The 19541-nt window shown below is 43.6% G+C and overlaps 2 protein-coding genes across 2 annotated transcripts; both read left to right on the top strand.

Annotated features, from left to right (window-relative positions):
- The first annotated feature begins 528 nt into the window (after positions 1-528).
- Positions 529-15979, top strand: LOC122132245 (phosphatidylinositol-3-phosphatase SAC1-A). Its single transcript, XM_042707078.1, has 20 exons — positions 529-618; positions 2334-2431; positions 3069-3143; positions 3645-3772; positions 5388-5537; positions 6233-6292; positions 6538-6571; positions 7190-7291; positions 7575-7660; positions 8073-8159; positions 8314-8382; positions 9262-9341; positions 10903-11001; positions 11163-11301; positions 11404-11473; positions 11841-11913; positions 12358-12451; positions 12957-13049; positions 13321-13378; positions 14018-15979. The coding sequence occupies exons 1-20, from the start codon at positions 590-592 to the stop codon at positions 14152-14154; spliced, it is 1761 nt and encodes a 586-aa protein (XP_042563012.1). The 5' UTR covers positions 529-589; the 3' UTR covers positions 14155-15979.
- Positions 15980-16694: 715 nt separating this feature from the next.
- LOC122132246 (alpha-tubulin N-acetyltransferase 1-like) lies at positions 16695-19357 on the top strand. Its single transcript, XM_042707079.1, has 3 exons — positions 16695-17285; positions 17791-17851; positions 18336-19357. Exons 1-3 carry the CDS (start codon positions 17194-17196, stop codon positions 18429-18431), a joined length of 249 nt encoding a protein of 82 aa, XP_042563013.1. The 5' UTR covers positions 16695-17193; the 3' UTR covers positions 18432-19357.
- The last annotated feature ends 184 nt before the right edge of the window (positions 19358-19541 follow it).

Genomic DNA, 19541 nt, shown 5'->3' with positions numbered 1-19541 from the left:
TTATATAGCTCACTCCTGTTTTAATGTGATATGTTTCAACAAAATCTCATTGGTAATAAGTTATATTGTCTATTTGAAGAACCACTTCAGAATGTCAAAAGGTGATAGTGATTTCTTTCGTAAATGAGCCATCAAATTGATGAGTAAATGAACTACATTCTTTGATGTCACCTGTAATCATATGTCCATATTTAAGCTGTTACGCTAATGATGTGTAGCATGCCCTATAGTGCTGATATTATTACAGTGCATGCAAAACCATTGATGCATAGACTTCTTCTTCTCATTACTCTTTGTGCCTTTTACTGCAATTAATACAGCTCGAGCCACTTTATTTTGTTCAAACTTTGTAACGTAGGACTTATTAAGGACACTCAGTGCTATGTAGTTTTCGTTTTGCTGAACCTTATACTTGTTTGGTAGATTTTTCTGTTGTCGTTCTGGTCTATTGTACTCTGATAGGAACGCCACCACTAGGGGCGTACGTTTTCATGTCCCCTCCCACTATTGCAGATGACGCGAAAACGCAAACCGCACCTTCTTTTACTTCTTTTACAGTCACGTGACGAAGTCAACACAGGAAGTAAGGATGGCGACCGCCTACGAGAGGTTCAATTTGTGAGTAATTCTTTTTCAACTTTTTATTCTTATCTTGCTGTTATTCGATACAATTCTATATTGCTTTGTAATTTCATGTTTACGAATTTAAATAATGTATAGACTAGATAAGTTGTCATCCTTGTTTAGAAGGTAAAACTCGACGAGTTGTGTATGCTGTCGGAGAGCTTGAGCTGCTTCGGCTCGCATCTTGCTAATTCATTCAAAAGTTCGTAGATAGTAACATTACTCCGTTGCTGCCTCAGTTGGAGTCAGCATCTCTCTATGCAACATACAGCTTACATTCGTCTCAGCCACGTTTTCACAAGTTACTGCTTTTTACTTTAGACAGTGTAACGCTCATAATCATATAGTGGTGTACAGGAAAGTGAGTGCATTGTTAATACCTTTCTTTACACACCTTACCCACCCACGGTATGTTCTAGCTAGTTCGCTAGCTAGCTAACATTGTGGATGTTTACATTGATGTGAGGTCGACGAACTGTGATGCTTGTTTTACCGGAGCTCGGCTGCTTTGGCTTTACTAGAGCCTATTCGTCTGTAACTTGTAGTAAGCAAACGACTACACAAACCAGTCAGCCGCAGCAAAGGCCTTCTCGTCAACTAGCTTCCCTGAACTTGCTGAACATGGTGTGTGCTAGCGTTGGTTTCTGAGCTGGCACGGTTAGGTTGACGCACTGCACCTGTCGCTGTTGTATGTTATCTGAAAGGCCCAAAGGCGGAGCAGATAGTGGAGAAACACACGAGTTACATCACAACTGCATGCCTTTCTGCGCACGAGCCCTGAGGAACAATACAAACGCTAACACAGTATGACAGCGCTATCAGTAGGATGGCTATCTGACAGAAACGGTCTTGCGTCTGTCCTGCGTTACAAAGGTTTGTTGGCTAAGAGAAGATGAAGTATGGCAGGCATTTGCCCATCATAATTCGATAGAAGTTTTAGCGATACTATACTGACCGATATAGACTAAAACTATATCGACATATTTCATGGTATTTTTGCAGTAACGATATGAAAATAGTAACATTCAACACAATCTTTTTGGCCACAAGACGCATACAGTCTTGAGAGCCGTGCAACTACAAATATTGATCCAAAAACTAAAACTTAATTCTAACCATCATCAAATACTTAACTATACCAATACTAAAAAAAATTCAAACACCAATACTCCCAGAATTCATAATCTAACCCCAGGAAAAACAAATGGAAATGTAAAAATACTTTCCCTCTGTAAATGTGTCAAGTTTTAAACTATACAGCAAAATATCAAAACGGTATATAAACACAACAATGACTCCAATCAAATACGGTAGAATATGGCACAGCCCTGCCGGGTATCACTTATAAACTTGTTGTTTGTGTGTTCATTATGGTATGGTGCCCCACTCCCCATAATACCGGTTCTGACCCAAACCCAAGAACAACTGCTGTTTTAACTACAATCCGGAACATCTGTTTTTATAATCTAGACCCAGAACATCAGCTGTTCTCACCTGAAATAAGAATATTTACTTTAAAGTATCATGTCAATGTCAGACTATTTGGAACCAGTGAACTATGAGTAATTTCACAGTGATTGTGCTGATTGTGACACATGATGATGGGGATTGTCCTGAAGGTGATCTTGATAATGTTGATGACTATTATGGTGATTTGGGTGACTTATTTGGGGTGATTCTGTTTAAAATACTGATGATTTAATCTATAGGCATGCAACTGTGGACAAGTTCTACATTGAAGCCTGTGATGATGGCGCCACTGATGTCCTTGTCATTGATCGGATTTCCATGGAGATGACCCTCACAGGTCAGTTGTGCTGACGCTGTGACAGCATACTGTCAATTCTACTAAGTTTTCCACACCTTTTTCCACAAATGCAGCATCTTTCCTAACCCCCTTGACAGCAGCCAGATAGTTATACTGAAACTCAATTGAAAAGGCTTCCTTGTTGTCACCGCCTAAACCACTCGCCACATCTCGTAGATTGGCCTGCATTTACAGATATCAAACTAAACAGGGTCTTCTCTATTGTACCTCTCCAGACTATAATATCAGTGAAAACTGGATTGAAAAGGTAGTTCAGGCACTTCACCCCAACACTGGCGTTGTAAAGCAGTGACAGTAGCAGGTTGCTCACCTGTGTGTTCAGTTCAGACTGTAGCGGTATTTGACAGCACGTCTGTGTGTACTTGTGTGTGTGTTTTTGACAGCACATGTGTGTGTACTTGTGTGTTTGACAGCACATTTATGTGTTCTTGTGTGTGTGTTTTTGACAGCACATGTGTGTGTACTTGTGTGTGCGTTTTTGACAGCACATGTGTGTGTACTTGTGTGTTTGACAGCACATGTGTGTGTACTTGTGTGTGTGTTTTTGACAGCACATGTGTGTGTACTTGTGTGTTTGACAGCACATGTGTGTGTACTTGTGTGTGTGTTTTTGCAGGAACACAAGACATCCCTCCGTCTGGCATTACTCGCCCCATCTGTGGCATCATGGGAACCATTCGGTTGGTGGCTGGTATGTATGACATCACCCATTCAGAGACACACGCATACACAGAGAAGAAGAAGAATGCCACTAATACTGTTAGTCTGTTTTCCACATTGAAAGTCTATCCTCAGAACCGCACAAAGCAAATATTCTTGGTCAATTTGCCTTTCTATCTCACATTAACTTTTTTTCCGATGAGTAATTTCCTTGTATTGATCAGTTTGCAATGCGATCACTAAGCTGTTGGAAATCTAGTTTACGGTCATGCTATAAAAGTCATGTACTAAAGACAAATGGCCTGTGGCTTCACACGAGAAAAGCATGTCTGTGATGGATAAACTGTAGTATTCAATCCTCACATTAGGGACCAGCAGCTCTTGTTCGCAAACCGCAGTGTGCGTGATTGTTGGCGTTTGTGTCATTGAAGATCGCATAGACAACACAGAGACTCGAACACACACACACACACACACACACACACCTGCCTTGATACCTGAGCTTATGAGTTGCTTTTGCCCTTCCTTTCAGGCATGTACCTCATTGTCATCACGCGAAAGAGAAAGATGGGTGAGCTGGCCGGCCACACTGTGTGGAGGGCCATGGAGTTTGACGTGATCCCTTACAAGAAGACCATCCTGCACCTCACAGAGACTCAGGTGATCATATGTAGTGGCATGCCCAGGAGCAGCAAGGTAAAAAGTGTGCAACAATACTGGTACACTGTCCTCAGTGGCTTGTGCCTCACAATTAAATATTTATATATGTACCTGGCATAAACATGCATTTTGGATCTAGGTAGGAACTGGATATACTTTAGCTGGATTATAGTTACAAACTTGTATTGCATTTCCTCATATAAAAAGCAGATCATCGCATACACAGTTTCCAGTCTAATGGCAGATATGGGGAGAAGTCATGTAGTTGACAAACAGTGGGCATAGGGGTCCATTTTCTGATCCCCTCTAAATGTGGCATGAGTCTGATCACAGTGCATTTACACCCGACTTTTATTATGACAAAATGCTGTCCAGTCATAAGGCAGTCGCCCCAAAACGCATGACCTGCGTAAAAGGTCTTCACCCCCACCGAACAAGTCTGTTTTTAAGGTTGAATTAAAACTTTCAAGTTCAATCTCAGATGTGTACTGATCACCGTCCCGTGTTAATTATGGTCTCTTGTCATCCAAATCCCTTCCACATTCAGAAATATCACTGGGGCCCAAAATGTACTGTGGAGCACAAGACCCCCATTGAGCTCTCTCTCAATAGGATTTCAGAGCTGTTACATGTGCCCATGCAAGGCTGTGTTGCATAAGACCCTAGTGGTTTCCTTGTCCTTTGTGCTAATGTCCGTAGCTGTGTTGTGGCTGTGTGTGTGTGTGTGTGTGTGTGTGTGTGGTGGGGGGTTGGGAGTGGAGATTTTTTTGAGCTGGTTAGTGTGTGTGTGTGTGTGTGTGTGTGTGTGTGGTATTTGTGCTGGTGCCTGTATGGGGATGAACATTGTGAGGAAAATTGGGGTGTGAATGTTAATAAACATGCATAAGTGTGTGTGTGTGTGTGTGTGAGAGAAAGAGTGTGTGTTCGTGGTTGCATGTGCAGACCAGGCCTCCCTCTCCAACAGCTTACTAAGATTAAGAGGAGATCCTATTAACCTGTAAGGCTTGTGAGAGTGTAAGTGTGCCCAAGAGAGTACGTGTGTGTGTGTGTGTGTGTGTGTGTGTGTGTGTGTGTGTGTGTGTGTGTGTGTGTGTGTGTGTGTCGCAGAATGAGAAAATGTGAGTGTGTGTCAGAATGAGAGAGAAAGGGATTGTGTATGTTATGTGAGGAATGCCACAGGTTTGGCTAACTGAGTGTAGAGAAAACTTGTGCGGTTAGAAAGTGTATTGGTTGGCAACATGTGAGCTTCAGTAATGACCTGATTGTTTGAATGAATGAATGATGATCTGTGATGATGACTCCAGTTGGCTTTAATCCATACAGGTTAATGATGTATTACACAGGTTAAAAGTAAACAGTGTAAAGTACAAATGTACAATAGATATGTCAGCCTACACACACACACACACACACACACACACACACACACACACACACACACACACACACATGTTTCCTACATCAGCCTACACACACACACGCACAAACACACGTACACACACACACACACACACACGTTTTCCAGTGTCTCATATCATGTTAGGATAACTAAACAAACACTCTTTTGTATGATCAAGAGAGTGCTGACCACACACTGTCCTGTTCTTCGTTCCAGACGCAGGATAACCGGATGTTCCTCAGTATGATCAACAGTGTGCTGAACACCGATGGCTTTTACTTCTGCACTGACTACGACCTCACACACACCCAGCAGAGACTTGCCAACACCAGCCCAGACTTCCAGGAGATGAGCCTTCTCGAGCGAGTAAGAACACGCATGCACACGCCACGAGTTTGCGCAGTAGTGACGAGAGTCAAAACCAGGTACGCCTACTAATGTGGTAGACCTGTCCCCTTGTCCCGATATCAAGGGGCAGTGTGTGGCAGACTGTCTTCATTGACCTTACATTAAGGACTGCAACAACGCAGTAACAGCAAAGACACTGTGTTCGTATCCTATTTATCCATTGAGTATAATGTTACTTACGCTAGCAATCTATAGGTGAGATTAGCCTGCATGCTAACGCCCTGCATGCCACCTCTGGTTTTCACGTCTACACCCCTGACACTCGGTTTTGAAATTGTTAATATTACCTCAACATAGACAGACACCATGAGTCATGTTAATGTAACGACACACTGTGTGTACACACACACACACACACACACACACACACACACACACACACACACACAAACACATCACAGAAACCACAGGAAACACATCACAGCACCAGCTTAAGCATCTGAAATACAGCCCTGAGGAGTAGACATAAAACCACACACAAACACCCATACTTTGAATATTAACACTACGCAAATCAGACATACACAAACCTCTGGGCCCATATCAAAAAGTCACTTGTAATATGCCAATTTAGTAGCAACTCTAACATGTTCTCTGTATTTGTAAACAGCAGTAATTTGTAACTTTGTGTGTGTGATGTGTGTCAATCTCAGGCAGATCAGAGGTTTGTCTGGAACGGCAACCTGCTCAGAGACATCATTGGCCAGCCTGAGGTGAGTCCCGAGTCCAAAGTGCTATCTGTTTGCGCACACACACACACACACACACACACACACAGTATCTAACAGTCTGTCCAGGATCTTGCAAGGGTTTGTTATGATTATTGTGGCCAAAAGTAACTGAAGTTAAAATTGTGTTGATGTTGAGTTAGATTAAATCAAATCGTAAATAGTTTATTTGGGTTGCTATGGTTATGGTCTTCCAGTAATGCGATGTATCATCTTGTTCTGCCACACAGCTGCACAAGTTTGCCTTCCCAGTCATCCACGGCTGTATCCTTTCAATGTGTTTGTCTGTATGTGACTGATGAAGATGCGACTATGGATGTGTACATGGAGTAGTAACAGCTGACTGATGAGATGTGAGTATGGATGTGTACGTGGAGTAGTTACAGCTGACTGATGAGATGTGAGTATTGAGTAGTAACAGCCGACTGATAAAGATGTGAGTGGATGTGTATTGAGTAGTAACAGCTGACTGATGAGATGTGAGTATGGATGTGTGTGGAGTAGTAACAGCTGACTGATGAGATGTGAGTATGGATGTGTGTGGAGTAGTTACAGCTGACTGATGAGATGTGAGTATGGATGTGTGTGGAGTAGTTACAGCTGACTGATGAGATGTGAGTATGGATGTGTGTGGAGTAGTTACAGCTGACTGGTGAGATGTGAGTGAATGTGTACGTGGAGATGAGTGATGAGATGTGAGTATGGATGTGTGTGGAGTAGTAACAGCTGACTGATGAGATGTGAGTATTGAGTAGTAACAGCCGACTGATAAAGATGTGAGTATGGATGTGTGTGGAGTAGTAACAGCTGACTGATGAAGATGTGAGTATGGATGTGTGTGGAGTAGTAACAGCTGAGATGAGTTACCTTAATGCGTATCAGTTGTGGTGATGAAGCCCTGCAGCATCAATGGGAAGATCTTCGAGTGGATCCTCATCTCCAGACGCAGCTGCTTCAGAGCTGGAGTCCGCTACTATGTCAGAGGTAAATGCATGCACATACATACGCATTTATATATGCATGTACACATAGACTCACATTTACATATGCATGTACACATGCACTTGCATTTACACAAACACACCTCCAGATACAGGTCTCACAACTATATGCTATTCATAAGCATTTACATATGCATGCACACATACACATGCATTTACATATGCATGCACACATACACATGCATTTACATATGCATATGCACTCCTTGTCCTCATATACCCATGTACTCCTAAGCAACCGTTTTTTCTGCTTGTGTGCATCCCAGGCATTGACTCCGAGGGACATGCTGCTAATTTTGTGGAGACTGAACAGATTGTACAGTACCAGGGCGGGCGGTCCTCCTTTGTCCAGGTGAGTTTGTGGACGTGTACAGGATACAGGATATGTACATATGTGCATTTGCCATATATGGAAACCTTGCGGTACTCTGTTGTCATAGTTGCACATCATGATGGCGCACATCTGCTAGGGAAGTTTCAAACAGGATGTGGGACCTCATTTTCAAGTCTCTTTATCTGTAGAGACATGAAGGAACTCGCAATGACACACTATGGCTGATCTTGTGTGAGATCGCCCTTGTTGTTCACAGACTGGTGATCCCTTTAGTGGGTGTGGGTGTGTTTTTGGGTGTGGGTGTGTTTGTGGCTGTGTGTGTGTGGGTGTGTTTTTGTGTGTGTGTGGGTGTGTTTTTGTGTAATCCCTTCTGTCAATCACAAAGTCAAGATTTCTTTTGTGTTTGTGAAACCACTGCTCTCACTGACAGACTCGAGGCTCGATGCCATTCTTCTGGTCCCAGAGGCCGAACCTGAAGTACAAGCCCAAACCCCTGATCAGCAGCAGTACCAATCACGTAAGGCCTCATTGGGGATCGTAGCCAATCACATTTCTGGGTGTGGGGTTGGAGTGCACTTGTCCGTAGATATAAATCACAACAGTGTTTCAGTATGTCACCTGTATAGTATCAGTTACTGATTTTTGCTTCGTGTATCCGTGTATCCTTACAGATGGATGGCTTCAAGAGACATTTTGAGTCTCAAGTGCTTATCTATGGGAAGCAGGTCCTACTCAATCTGGTAAACACATCCAACATGCACACTCGCAGGCACTGACTCCTCTGGTAAACGTCCACACAGAGTAACCTTAAAAACCCTTAGGGGTGCACGTATACTCAAATACATCTCTTGGGGAAAAAAAAAACACACACACATACACCACACACACACACACACACACACTAAAATACAAAGACGCTCAGTCACCTTGACCAAAATGGCATTTGGTCCAGGTAACGTCAGCAAATATTTGACCTCCCTCCACCACACAAAGTTCTTGTGTTTGTATGTGTGATAGTGCTTTGTGCTTTTTATGTGTTTAATGTCAGCTGATCAACCAGAGTTTCGGTGAACCGTCGCCTTGCAGAAAAACCACAAACCACCATTCCTTTCACTATGACTGACTGCGTTGTCTGTTACCCTTACGGACTCTCCGCTCTGCTCCTTTTTAGAACCTGAAAGTTTTCTGACATTTCTTGTCTGCGCTCAGATTTGCAAAGCAGTGGATGACTCAGCTAGTTTCAGCACTAAAGGACACCGTTGTGGTTCAGTGACTGGTGTAAAAACTAGGTTAAATCGGAGCAAGTGAGGCGCTTGAGATCATCACACTTTCATTTACCTTCTACCGAACACACCCAAATATTTTTCAATTATTTATTTGTTTAGAACTTTTATGTTTCTCACTTATATGGCCTTAGTGAGATGGCATCAACTGTCACAATAGGTGTACCCTTATTTCATTTGTAGTTTCAGATGATACAATTCTCAAAGCCTTTCACCCATTTTAACCTCTTGCTAAGATTCTGTGTCTGTGTGTCTGTGTGTCTGTGTGTCTGTGTGTCTGTGTGTGTCTGTGTGGGTCTGTGTGGGTCTGTGTGGGTCTGTGTGTGTGTATCCCAGGTCAATCAGAAGGGCTCAGAGAAGCCTCTGGAGGAGGCCTTTGCTAAGATGGTGGACAGTATGGACAACGTCTTGATAAGGTAAGATGCCACCTCTCCTGACTGACCCCAACCCCTTTTAGCGGGCCTTTCACCTAGCCTGTCTGTCTGTGTCTCTGTCCCTGCCTGTCTCTGTCTCTGTCTCTGTCTCTGTCTCTGCCTGTCTCTGTCTCTGTGTCTACTCTCATCTCTGGCCTTTCACCTAGCCTCTCTGTCTCTCTCTTATCTCTGGCCTGATCTGCTCTAGTGTCATCCATCTTGAACTCTTGGTACTCATATAAGTCCCTGCTACTCGAGACACTGATCCATAGGGCCATAGAGAAGCCTCTGGTATAAACCCTACAAACCCTTGTATAATACTATAGAGAAGCCTCTGGTACAAACCCTAGTATAATACTATAGAGAAGCCTCTGGTATAATAAACCCTACAAACCCTATTATAATACTATAGAGAAGCTGTTCTACATAGAGGTCTCATCAGTGTGGGTTCTTAGACTGAGACAGACTGGTCATGATGGGACGGGATGATCCATATGTCAGCGAGGTGTATAAAGTTCCGATATGATGTGGTTGGCCGGGCTAATATTAAACCACCAGTCTTCAAGCACCGTTTTCCCCAATGTAAGCAGAGTGATTGACTGCACACACACACAAAGGCGTTGTCAGAGGTAGAATTTGACTTCAATAGAAAGCATTCACATTCGCATGCGACCGACAGCCATGGCGGCCCATATCAACTCATGATTCATTTTTCGTAAGGTGACCGGGTGCGCGATGGGTGGCCTCTTGGGACACAATTCATTTGATTTGATTTTTCAATTTATGTGTGCATTATTTATATATATATATTGTTCAACTGCCCATCAAAACACAGTGATTACCCGGTTAAGAGGCTTCTAAACACCCTTACTCCCAGGCTGAGTGAGGATTATATTGTGCAGCCCCACCTCATTTATAGCCCCTGCCACCCCCACTGTGTTTATTTGGTATTAATGCCAGATGACAAATTAGTTTTATTGCCTCTAGATGGGATTAGAGCACTTTCCAAATTCCCTTTTTGGTTGATTTGCTGCTTGCTTCGGTACACAGGGGGGCCTAGGCCTATTTCTATTGGTTAGGGTATTAGAATGAGCGTAATGGAGGGAGGAGAGGAGGTGGAGTGTGGTGCTTGTGCATGTTCGCACAATTTCTCATTGATCGGGCTGTAGAAAGAAAAGGAATCTTGCGTGGTTTCATACATCTGATTGTTTTTTTTTGTGCGTACGCAGCTTTCCAGCTCTGCGCATACACTATGTTTTAGTATGAATTCTATGCAACGCTTTGTACGTGAGGCCCCAGGACTTTGTCTTTTTCTTGAACAGTGGATGAATGTTGATGTGTTTATTTCAGTCAGAGCAGTATGAGCTGGATGATGGAAATGATGCAGTAGCAGTACAGCCATTCAGACAACCTCCTGGAGTTAACCTAAAGCCTGTTCCTTTTCCTGTCTCCATGACCACTGTTGTGTCTTCATGCCTGGGCTTTTGTCTGTCTGACTCCATTCTCATTCTCTGGCAGCTATCTGACCTCTGACCTCTGGCCTGGGTGTTTGTGTGTGTTGTAGGTATGTTGCCTTTGACTTCCATAAGGAGTGCAGTAAAATGCGTTGGCACCGGCTACAGATTCTGGTGGACAATGTAGCTGAGAATCAGGACGAGTATGGGTGAGTCTGCCCTATATACACCCTACCACACCACACACTGACACACACTAACACACACTCACACACACACACACACACACACACACACACACACACACACGCGTCATAAATAGAGCCATCATGATGTCATTTGTGTCTTGATGTGCCCCCTCTCCCCTCAGGTACTTCTGGGGGGACTCGGCTGGAAAGGTGGTGTCCCAGCAGAGTGGCACGTTCCGCAGTAACTGCATGGACTGTCTGGACCGGACCAACGTCATCCAGAGCCTTCTGGCCCGCCGCTCGCTGCAGAGCCAGCTGCAGGTGGGACAATCACACACACAACGTACGCACATTCGAACACACACACACTGTTTTTTTGCCTTGGTAACACACACACTCTCTCTCGTTGTTTGTTTAATGCAGAGGATGGGTGTCCTCCACGTGGGCCAGAAGGTCGAGGAGCAGGCGACCTTTGAGAAGATCTATAAAAACGGTGAGCTCACTGCTCCCCCACTCTGCTAACTCTCATCCGCTAAAGGCATCCCACAGTACTCACAGTAAACTCACCCTCAGCTTTACTTTAAACTCGCTCAGATGTCCCCGAATCAAGGCAGAGACACTAGGCTGATTGTTTTGCGGTGTGTGTGTGTGTGTGTGTGTGTGTGTGTGTGTGTGTGTGTGTGTGTGTGTGTGTGTGTGTGTGTGTGTGTGTGTGTGTGTGTGTGTGTGTGTGTGTGTGTGTGTGTGTGTGTGTGTGTGTGCGTGTGTGTGTGTCTGGTATGCGACCAACTAACATGTGTTTGTGTGTGTTCATGCGCGTGTGTGCATGCATGCCTGCATGTGTTTCTCCTCCTCTACAGCCTGGGCCGATAACGCAGACGCGTGTGCTGTGCAGTATGCAGGCACGGGTGCTCTCAAGACTGACTTCACCAGGTAGCACGTTCATCCAAGGGTGGATTATTCTATGATGTGTGTTTAGGAAGATTTGTGGGTGTTTGTGTGTTAATTTGAGAGGAGGCATTGTTGTCGTATTGTGTATAGCAAACTTGCCAGGTGCTTATTTCTTTACTTAAGTCAAAAAGCAATTTTTCCCTTTAGTCATTTAATCATATGTCATATCTGGTAAGGATTCGGCTTTGAGAGGAAATCTGTTTGTGGCCAAACTGTGACCATGGAACTCGTGTTCCTAGACTTGCTGCATTGTCAGTCACCTACAATTGCATTGTCCCCATCTTCCTGGAGAGGTTACGCTATATAACCGAGCCACACTGTCACAAACACACAATAGGAAGATATACAGTGCTGACGTTGAAGTGTTGATACACTCGCCGTGGTGTGTGTCTGTGTGTGTGTGTGTGTGTGTGTCTTTTTCCGCAGGACAGGGAAAAGAACTCAGTGGGGCTTAGTGATGGATGGTTGGAACTCCATGATCCGCTACTACAAGAACAACTTCTCAGATGGCTATAGACAGGTGCGTGTGTGTGTGTGAGTGCGTGTGTGTGTGCGTGCGTGCGTGTGAACCTAGAAGTTGGGTGGGATTAGTCGGCTTCCGCTGGACGCAGGTCCTGTCAGGTTAGCTGACTCACTGTGGAGCTGAAGGTCTGTGGGCTTCCTGCCCTTTGTAGTGATAAGAAGTGAGAAATGGGTGGTGGTTTCCTACTAAGGTTTGTTCCCGTCCTGGGATGGTGCAATGGTGGTTAGATGGTGCAATGCTTAACGTAAACTGTGGGTTTGTAATGTCTTTAAGGTTTGTCTGTTGTTAAGTGTGTGGGCTGGTCCAAGGGGGTGTAATGCCGGTATGACTTAATGTTTTGCGGCTTTTTACGCCGGTTTGGTTTGTTGCAGTGGGATTATGTTGGGTAATGGTTCATAGGGGCTGATGTGAGTGTGCATGGTGTTGCTGTGGAATGAGTTATGTGGGTGGATGAGTTATGTGGGTGGATGTTTGCGTGCGTAATGTGTTGGCCGGCTTCCAGGATTCCATTGACCTGTTCCTTGGCAACTACACTGTGGATGACACAGACGGACCAACGCCCCTGCAAGTGCAGAAGGACTGGAAGTTCATGATGGTGAGTGGCAGCAGTGTGTGTGTGTGTGTGTGTGTGTGTGTGTGTGTGTGTGTGTGTGTGTGTGTGTGTGTGCACGCTCGCTCGCTCTAATATGTTTTCTTTGTGTACAGGTGTGGGTACTGTATGTTCACGGTGTGTGTCTGTGTATGAATGTGTGCATAAGTGTGTACATGCATCTTTGTGTGGACATGATGGTGTGTGTGTGTGTGTGTGTGTGTGTGTGTGTGTGTGTGTTAATGTTAAAGTGTGGGTTTTTTGTTGCCTCTTTCAGCTGCCTCTCGTCCTGTTGGCGGCCTTTTCCATGTGTATCCTCTGCCTCCTAATGGCCGGTGAGAGTATTGCACTTCTGTAGATCGCATTAATGCAGAATGGATTTTGCTAAATTGCAGTCCTGCAGATTACATTTTCAGAATGATTTATTTATTTTAATTTGGATCTCTTTGCTCCCAATATCCCATCAGCTATTATTGTATTTAATGATCTGATAATTCCGATCCACTTGTATCCCAACAGGACAAGGACAGGTCCCAACCTAGCTAAAACACACTAAGACATATTCTTTAGTCACGGGACTGTTAAGGAAGGAGTTAGAGGGGGCACTGAAGGGACAGGGTGTATGTTATTTCACAATTCATTTTCAAATGGCTAATTTCTTCCAAATTGTGCCTTTACGCTTAATAGCTGTGATTTCAATTGTAGGCACAAGGCCACATGCCATGTCCCGAAGGCAATTACAGCCATGCTTATATTTAGTACAAAAGTCACAAATCAAAGTGTGCTGTTGGCTTCATATAAGCTTGTTTATATTAAACATAAATGTAATCAGGTAATTGGCTGACATTGATCAATGATGGTGTTTAGTTTTATTCACTCATACTGATGATGATGATGTTTGATTTTTTTTATCTGTATGCTGTTTGTGGTTTAAGGGGGTTGAGGGGATTCTGAAACTCTTCGCTGTTTCCTAGGTGACACTTGGACCGAGACGCTGGCCTATGTGTTGTTCTGGGGCATGGCCAGTGCTCTCACCTCCGCTGTGATCGTCTTCAACGGGAAAGACTTTGTGGATGCCCCCAAGCTGGTCCAGAAGGAGAAGATGGACTGAGACTATGTGTGTCGGTGTTTGTGTGTGTGTGTGTGTGTGTGTGTTGGGTGTGTTAAACAGTTTGGCTCTGCAGTTTGTACCTCTTCTCAACTGGACCTGCTGCCTCTTTGAGTGGATGCAACACTTCCCGATGTGTGTTTGTTTTTTTTTTTGTTTTTTTTTTTTTCTTTTCTTAATTCTCTGTGGACACTATACCTCTCCTCCCTCTCCTACCCTATGTGAAGACACCTCACATTTTCTCTCCAGCCTTCATTTCCTCTGCACACACAACTTCAGGTGTGCCCCCCCCCCCCCCCCCCGTGAGGTTCAACAGTCTTCAACTCATAATAATGGCTTCATCATTGCATGGTTCAAGTCAGATGGTGTGGAGTCCTTCTGTAGTTAGGGTTAAATCTTTCCCTTCAGGGATCAAACATAGCGTGAGAGATGCAGAAGACTCCAGACTCTCTTTCCATAGACTGTTGTCGCCCCCTCTCTGTGGGCGCTGCTACTGCTGCTGGGGTAATGTTGAGGGCATTCCATTCTCATGGGTCGGATTTGCACTCTCTCCTGTGGTCATCAGTGTGAGGATAGGTGTGATGTATGAAATAGATTGTGTTTCTTGTCTGGTCCTTACTATTGAATGTCATTAGCCTTACTGAAGTATACACTACAAATGTATTTAACCCTGATGTTTTAATAATGTGAAATTCTTGGGGAAATGTGTGGCAATAAGAGCTTACAGCTCTTGTCCTGAAATAGGGCATTACGTCTGTGCAAACACTACATCACACATTAGGTATTGGTTCCAGTGGATATTAACGGTTTGAGCACTAAACATGCTATACTTTGTAATGGCAAGTCTTGATCAGATTTGAGGGGAAAGTTTGACCAGATTTCTGTGACCGCTTTATTTGGACTAGTGCACTGAGGGTTTGGAAGAAACTTTGCGGAGTGGCCTGTAGCTGTACTTCCAGCAGGAGAGAAGTGAAAACCACGTCATCATAACAGCACAACAGTGTGTTTTAGGGGTGTTGGGGACACAAAATCAGAATGTACTGTAGATAACCCTTCAGTGATGCCTTCCGAGCAGTCCTCATCCAAAAGACCCAAGCTGGATCGGGGGGCATTGGGGGGAAAAGTAACATGACCGCCGGTTGGTTGTGACACTTTATTGCAAAGTGTTACTGTTCTTTGAAACGATATCCAGCTTCAGCAGATTTAACCATGCACACAGCACCTGAGCACTTATGATTTAATATCTCCTGGTGTGGATATGTGTTTTTGATGAACTGTTACGTAAATAGCTTTGATTAAATAGGTCATCTGAAACCGCTCTTAAATTCAGTCCAATAAAAAAACCTATTGTGTCAATCTGAACTGTAAATTGCTCATTCGAACTAATCTCTGTAATTATGTACTTTACTGTATATTTAACCAAATTGTTAGTAAAATGAGCACTTGGAGTATATAGAGTTTAGTAGCAATGTGACCACCTTACTGTTGATACTGGCAACCATGGTGATTGTCGTCATGGTGCAGTGTACTGTATTGTGTTAAGAGTATGAATTGCCTGATGTTTGACCATTGAATCATGCACATATGCTTCATTCCAAATTCCCTTTACATTTAAGCAAGCATGCTCCTGGGCTGCGCTAATGAAGGCCTGATTGATAAAGTTGTCCTCTATCTAACTGATCATGTTACCTGTTGACCAATGGAAATGTGTCTTTCTTATTTTATTTCACAGGCAGTATTCACTTCCTGTAAGGAAACTTTAATCTGATAGCATTCTGTTTTATGGAGTAATTGATCTCGAACCATTAAAACATTTTCCAGAAATGTACTTCCCAGTTTTTGGTCATGTCTCATTTCGCTCTTACACACTGCAGACTGGTTAAGGGGTAAAATTCTGTGAAATGTATCACATTTAAGCTCTCCATCATGATTGACACTTCTCATTCAGTGAATGTAGTGGAGTGTGAATGATTCTACCCTGAGTAAATTATGATGAACTACAAAAGCAGTTGCTTTTTTTATTTAATCCACAACAAGAATTTTTTTTACTCAAAACCCTGTGATAAAGAAGTTCTTTATACGTTTTGTGTAGCTGAGGGGACCAACACGTTTCCACTGAAATTAATATAATTTCTTAGTAGCACCATTTTGTATATATTGCACAGATATAGATTTCAACTTACAACATGAATTACTGTAGTTATTTTGTCCTTGGGTCAGTTTTTAAAAGGTAGGCTGATAAACAGGTGACGTTAGAAATAGGCTAATCCCTAAAAAAATATATAAATAAAGGGATTATGATGGCCTAAAATGTTAGCCTTTATGTTCAACAAAAAGTTGCTATGAGCAATAATGCCATTTCATTGTTCACAATTAACTTTTGCAATTTAACACTTAAGCAACACTTAAGCAGCTATTGAACCCAATCCGACTTTATCCTGTAGGTTCAAAGTTCAAATAGACAGGAGGTTGTTGTCATATCAACATTCGTTGTGTCGTTGTCAAGAGGAAGCGGAAGTATTTCAATTATTATGTCGTGTAGAAACAGCCACCTATACATTGACTTTATGTTATCCGACATAATTACCAACCTACATGTTTTGATTGTGCTTTGTTTAGTCTTTGTGCCTTATTCAATAGGATTTCTATATTTAGATAAGCACTGAATAGTCCAGTCCAGTTATCCAGGACCAAATCCACAAATTTCGCGGCTGTGTTTATTACCGTTACTACGGCTGTGGTTGGGAGCGCCACTGATCGAGCTGGAGGGAGTGACGGAGTGGTCAGACAATGAGCAGCGCGAATCTGACACAATGTTGCCTGCGAGGAGTTAGCTGCAGGCAGTAGCGTTTTTTGTTGTTGAAAGAGTTTGACATGTGATAGAAATTAGACATTTGCGTAGAGTGACATTGTTGTGGTGCGTTTTGTTGGACCTCAGATGTAAGAACACTCATCCTGCTCCAGCAGCCTGAGAATAGCCTACCGGATTCTTCAGGTTTATCGACACTGCAGAGAGTCGGGACTGCACGGATTCTTGCTATCATGGAATTTCCTTTTGATATCAATGCTCTCTTCCCGGAGCAGATTGCAGTGTTGGATCAGAATCTGGCAGCGGGTCTAAAATCCGTTGGAAGGTAAAACGACTAATCTGACTTCATTAGATGGTTGCAATAATATGATTTGTTCAAATTTTGTGTATTTAGCCTTTGTATGATGTAGGGAAGTCCTGCGGCTCTTATTCGCCATAAATCAGAGAGGGGTCTTGGTGGTCCTGGAAGAACAAAGCTAGTCAGCTACGCTGCTATTGTCTAGGCAGTGTTGTTATGACTTTGCTTTAGCCAGCGAAATCTTAAAGAACGTCAGGCTCAGTTAGGAACATCAGGATTATATTGACTGCTTGCAAGCAACTCATCTAGTTAAATGCAATATGTGTGTTTGCATGACGTCAGATAATGCGGGACTTAATCGTCTAATCCTTAGTTATATTAATAAAGCCGTCGTGAAGAGAAACAGTGGTGCGCGTTTAAGTGTGTGGTAATTTGTTTCACCGTGCTGGTGTCATCACTGTTAAGTTAGTTGACATCCTTTGCTTGACTGTGTCCTTTTATCTTTTGTCCCCTTCTCCTGTTTGTCTCGTAGAGGAGATCCTCAAGCACTTATCGCCAGAGTAATCGATGAGCTGGGGAAAGCCTCTGCCAAGGTGAGAAATTAGAACCTATGAACCCTATATAGAATCTAAGTCTTTGTGTTGGATGAAAAGGTTGAAGCTTGTGTGTGATCGGATTAACCCTGTAGTCTGTGTGTGTGTGTGTGTGTGTGTACAGAGAAAGTTTTAACTTGTGTGTGTACAGGCTCAGACAGCAGACTGATTTAACCAAGAAGCTAAACAAATTGTGAATTCCATAGATACATTTCAGCCTTAGTTTAAGGTAGGCATCAGTGATACTGAAGACCAGGGAGTTGGATAGACACACATAAAGGACACACCCACATGGGATGACCCACCCGTTTTCTTTTATGTGGAGCTACAAACCATGAAATAAACCATTTCTGTACTTGTGTGTGTGTCTGTGTGTGTGTATTTGACGGTGTACTTGTGTGTGTGTGTGTGTGCGTGTGTGTGTGTGTGTGTGTGTGTACACAGATGTAGCTGAGGATTTTGTTGTGTTCCCTTTCTCTGCCAGGCTCAGCAGCTCCCTGCACCCATAACTAGTGCAGCCAAACTCCAGAGTAACACACATCTGCTGTACCTGCTCAAGGATGGAGAGTTGAATGGGTAAAGGCCTAAACACACCAGCTCTACCTGCAAACATCTATTACACACGTCCACTCAGACTATTACACACGTCCACTCAGACTGATATACACATCCACTCAGACTATTACACACGTCCACTCAGACTGATATACACGTCCACTCAGACTATTACACACGTCCACTCAGACTGATATACACGTCCACTCAGACTATTACACACGTCCACTCAGACTGATATACACGTCCACTCAGACTGATATACACGTCCACTCAGACTATTACACACGTCCACTCAGACTATTACACACGTCCACTCAGACTGTTACACACGTCCACTCAGACTATTATACACGTCCACTCAGACTATTACACACGTCCACTCAGACTATTACACACGTCCACTCAGACTATTACACACGTCCACTCAGACTGATATACACGTCCACTCCACTCAGACTATTACACACGTCCGCTCAGACTATTACACACGTCCACTCAGACTGTTACACACGTCCACTCAGACTATTACACACGTCCACTCAGACTGTTACACACGTCCACTCAGACTGATATACACGTCCACTCAGACTATTACACACGTCCACTCAGACTATTACACACGTCCACTCAGACTATTACACACGTCCACTCAGAGTATTACACACGTCCACTCAGACTATTATACACGTCCACTCAGACTGATATACACGTCCACTCAGACTATTACACACGTCCACTCAGACTATTATACACGTCCACTCAGACTGATATACACGTCCACTCCACTCAGACACCGTTTCCAGTCCACATGGCGGTGTTGAGTTTTATTTCCCTCCCAAACATTTGATGGCTGAGGGGGGGTTGGTTCTTCGCATGTGGGGCAAACAAACTGGCTTTGGTGGTAATGCACACACACACACACACACACACACACACACACACACACACACACACACACACACACACACATGCACTATGCCAGCGGATTAGAGAGTGGTGTGGTTGAAAACCTCACTCTCCAAAGCCTTTTTGACATGAGCTGGTGACAAAGCTATCCACCATAGCTTTTAGCCTCCTTGCTGACAGGCCTGCTTTTGATGTGCAGGGTTGCAGCATGCTGCTCTCTCACATA

The sequence above is a fragment of the Clupea harengus genome, unplaced genomic scaffold, assembly GCF_900700415.2.
Source record: "Clupea harengus unplaced genomic scaffold, Ch_v2.0.2, whole genome shotgun sequence".
Taxonomy (NCBI): Eukaryota; Metazoa; Chordata; class Actinopteri; order Clupeiformes; family Clupeidae; genus Clupea; species Clupea harengus.
This window is presented reverse-complemented; position numbering and strand designations above follow the sequence as displayed.

Coding starts and splice junctions, on each gene's coding strand:
- LOC122132245 (XM_042707078.1), top strand. CDS start 590: ATGGCGACCGCCTACGAGAGGTTCAATTT. Junction 9,342..10,902: donor ATGGACAACGTCTTGATAAG/GTAAGATGCCAC, acceptor TGTGTGTTGTAG/GTATGTTGCCTTTGACTTCC. Junction 12,452..12,956: donor TCTCAGATGGCTATAGACAG/GTGCGTGTGTGT, acceptor GCCGGCTTCCAG/GATTCCATTGACCTGTTCCT.
- LOC122132246 (XM_042707079.1), top strand. CDS start 17,194: ATGGAATTTCCTTTTGATATCAATGCTCTCTTCCCGGAGCAGATTGCA. Junction 17,286..17,790: donor GGTCTAAAATCCGTTGGAAG/GTAAAACGACTA, acceptor TTTGTCTCGTAG/AGGAGATCCTCAAGCACTTA. Junction 17,852..18,335: donor TGGGGAAAGCCTCTGCCAAG/GTGAGAAATTAG, acceptor TTTCTCTGCCAG/GCTCAGCAGCTCCCTGCACC.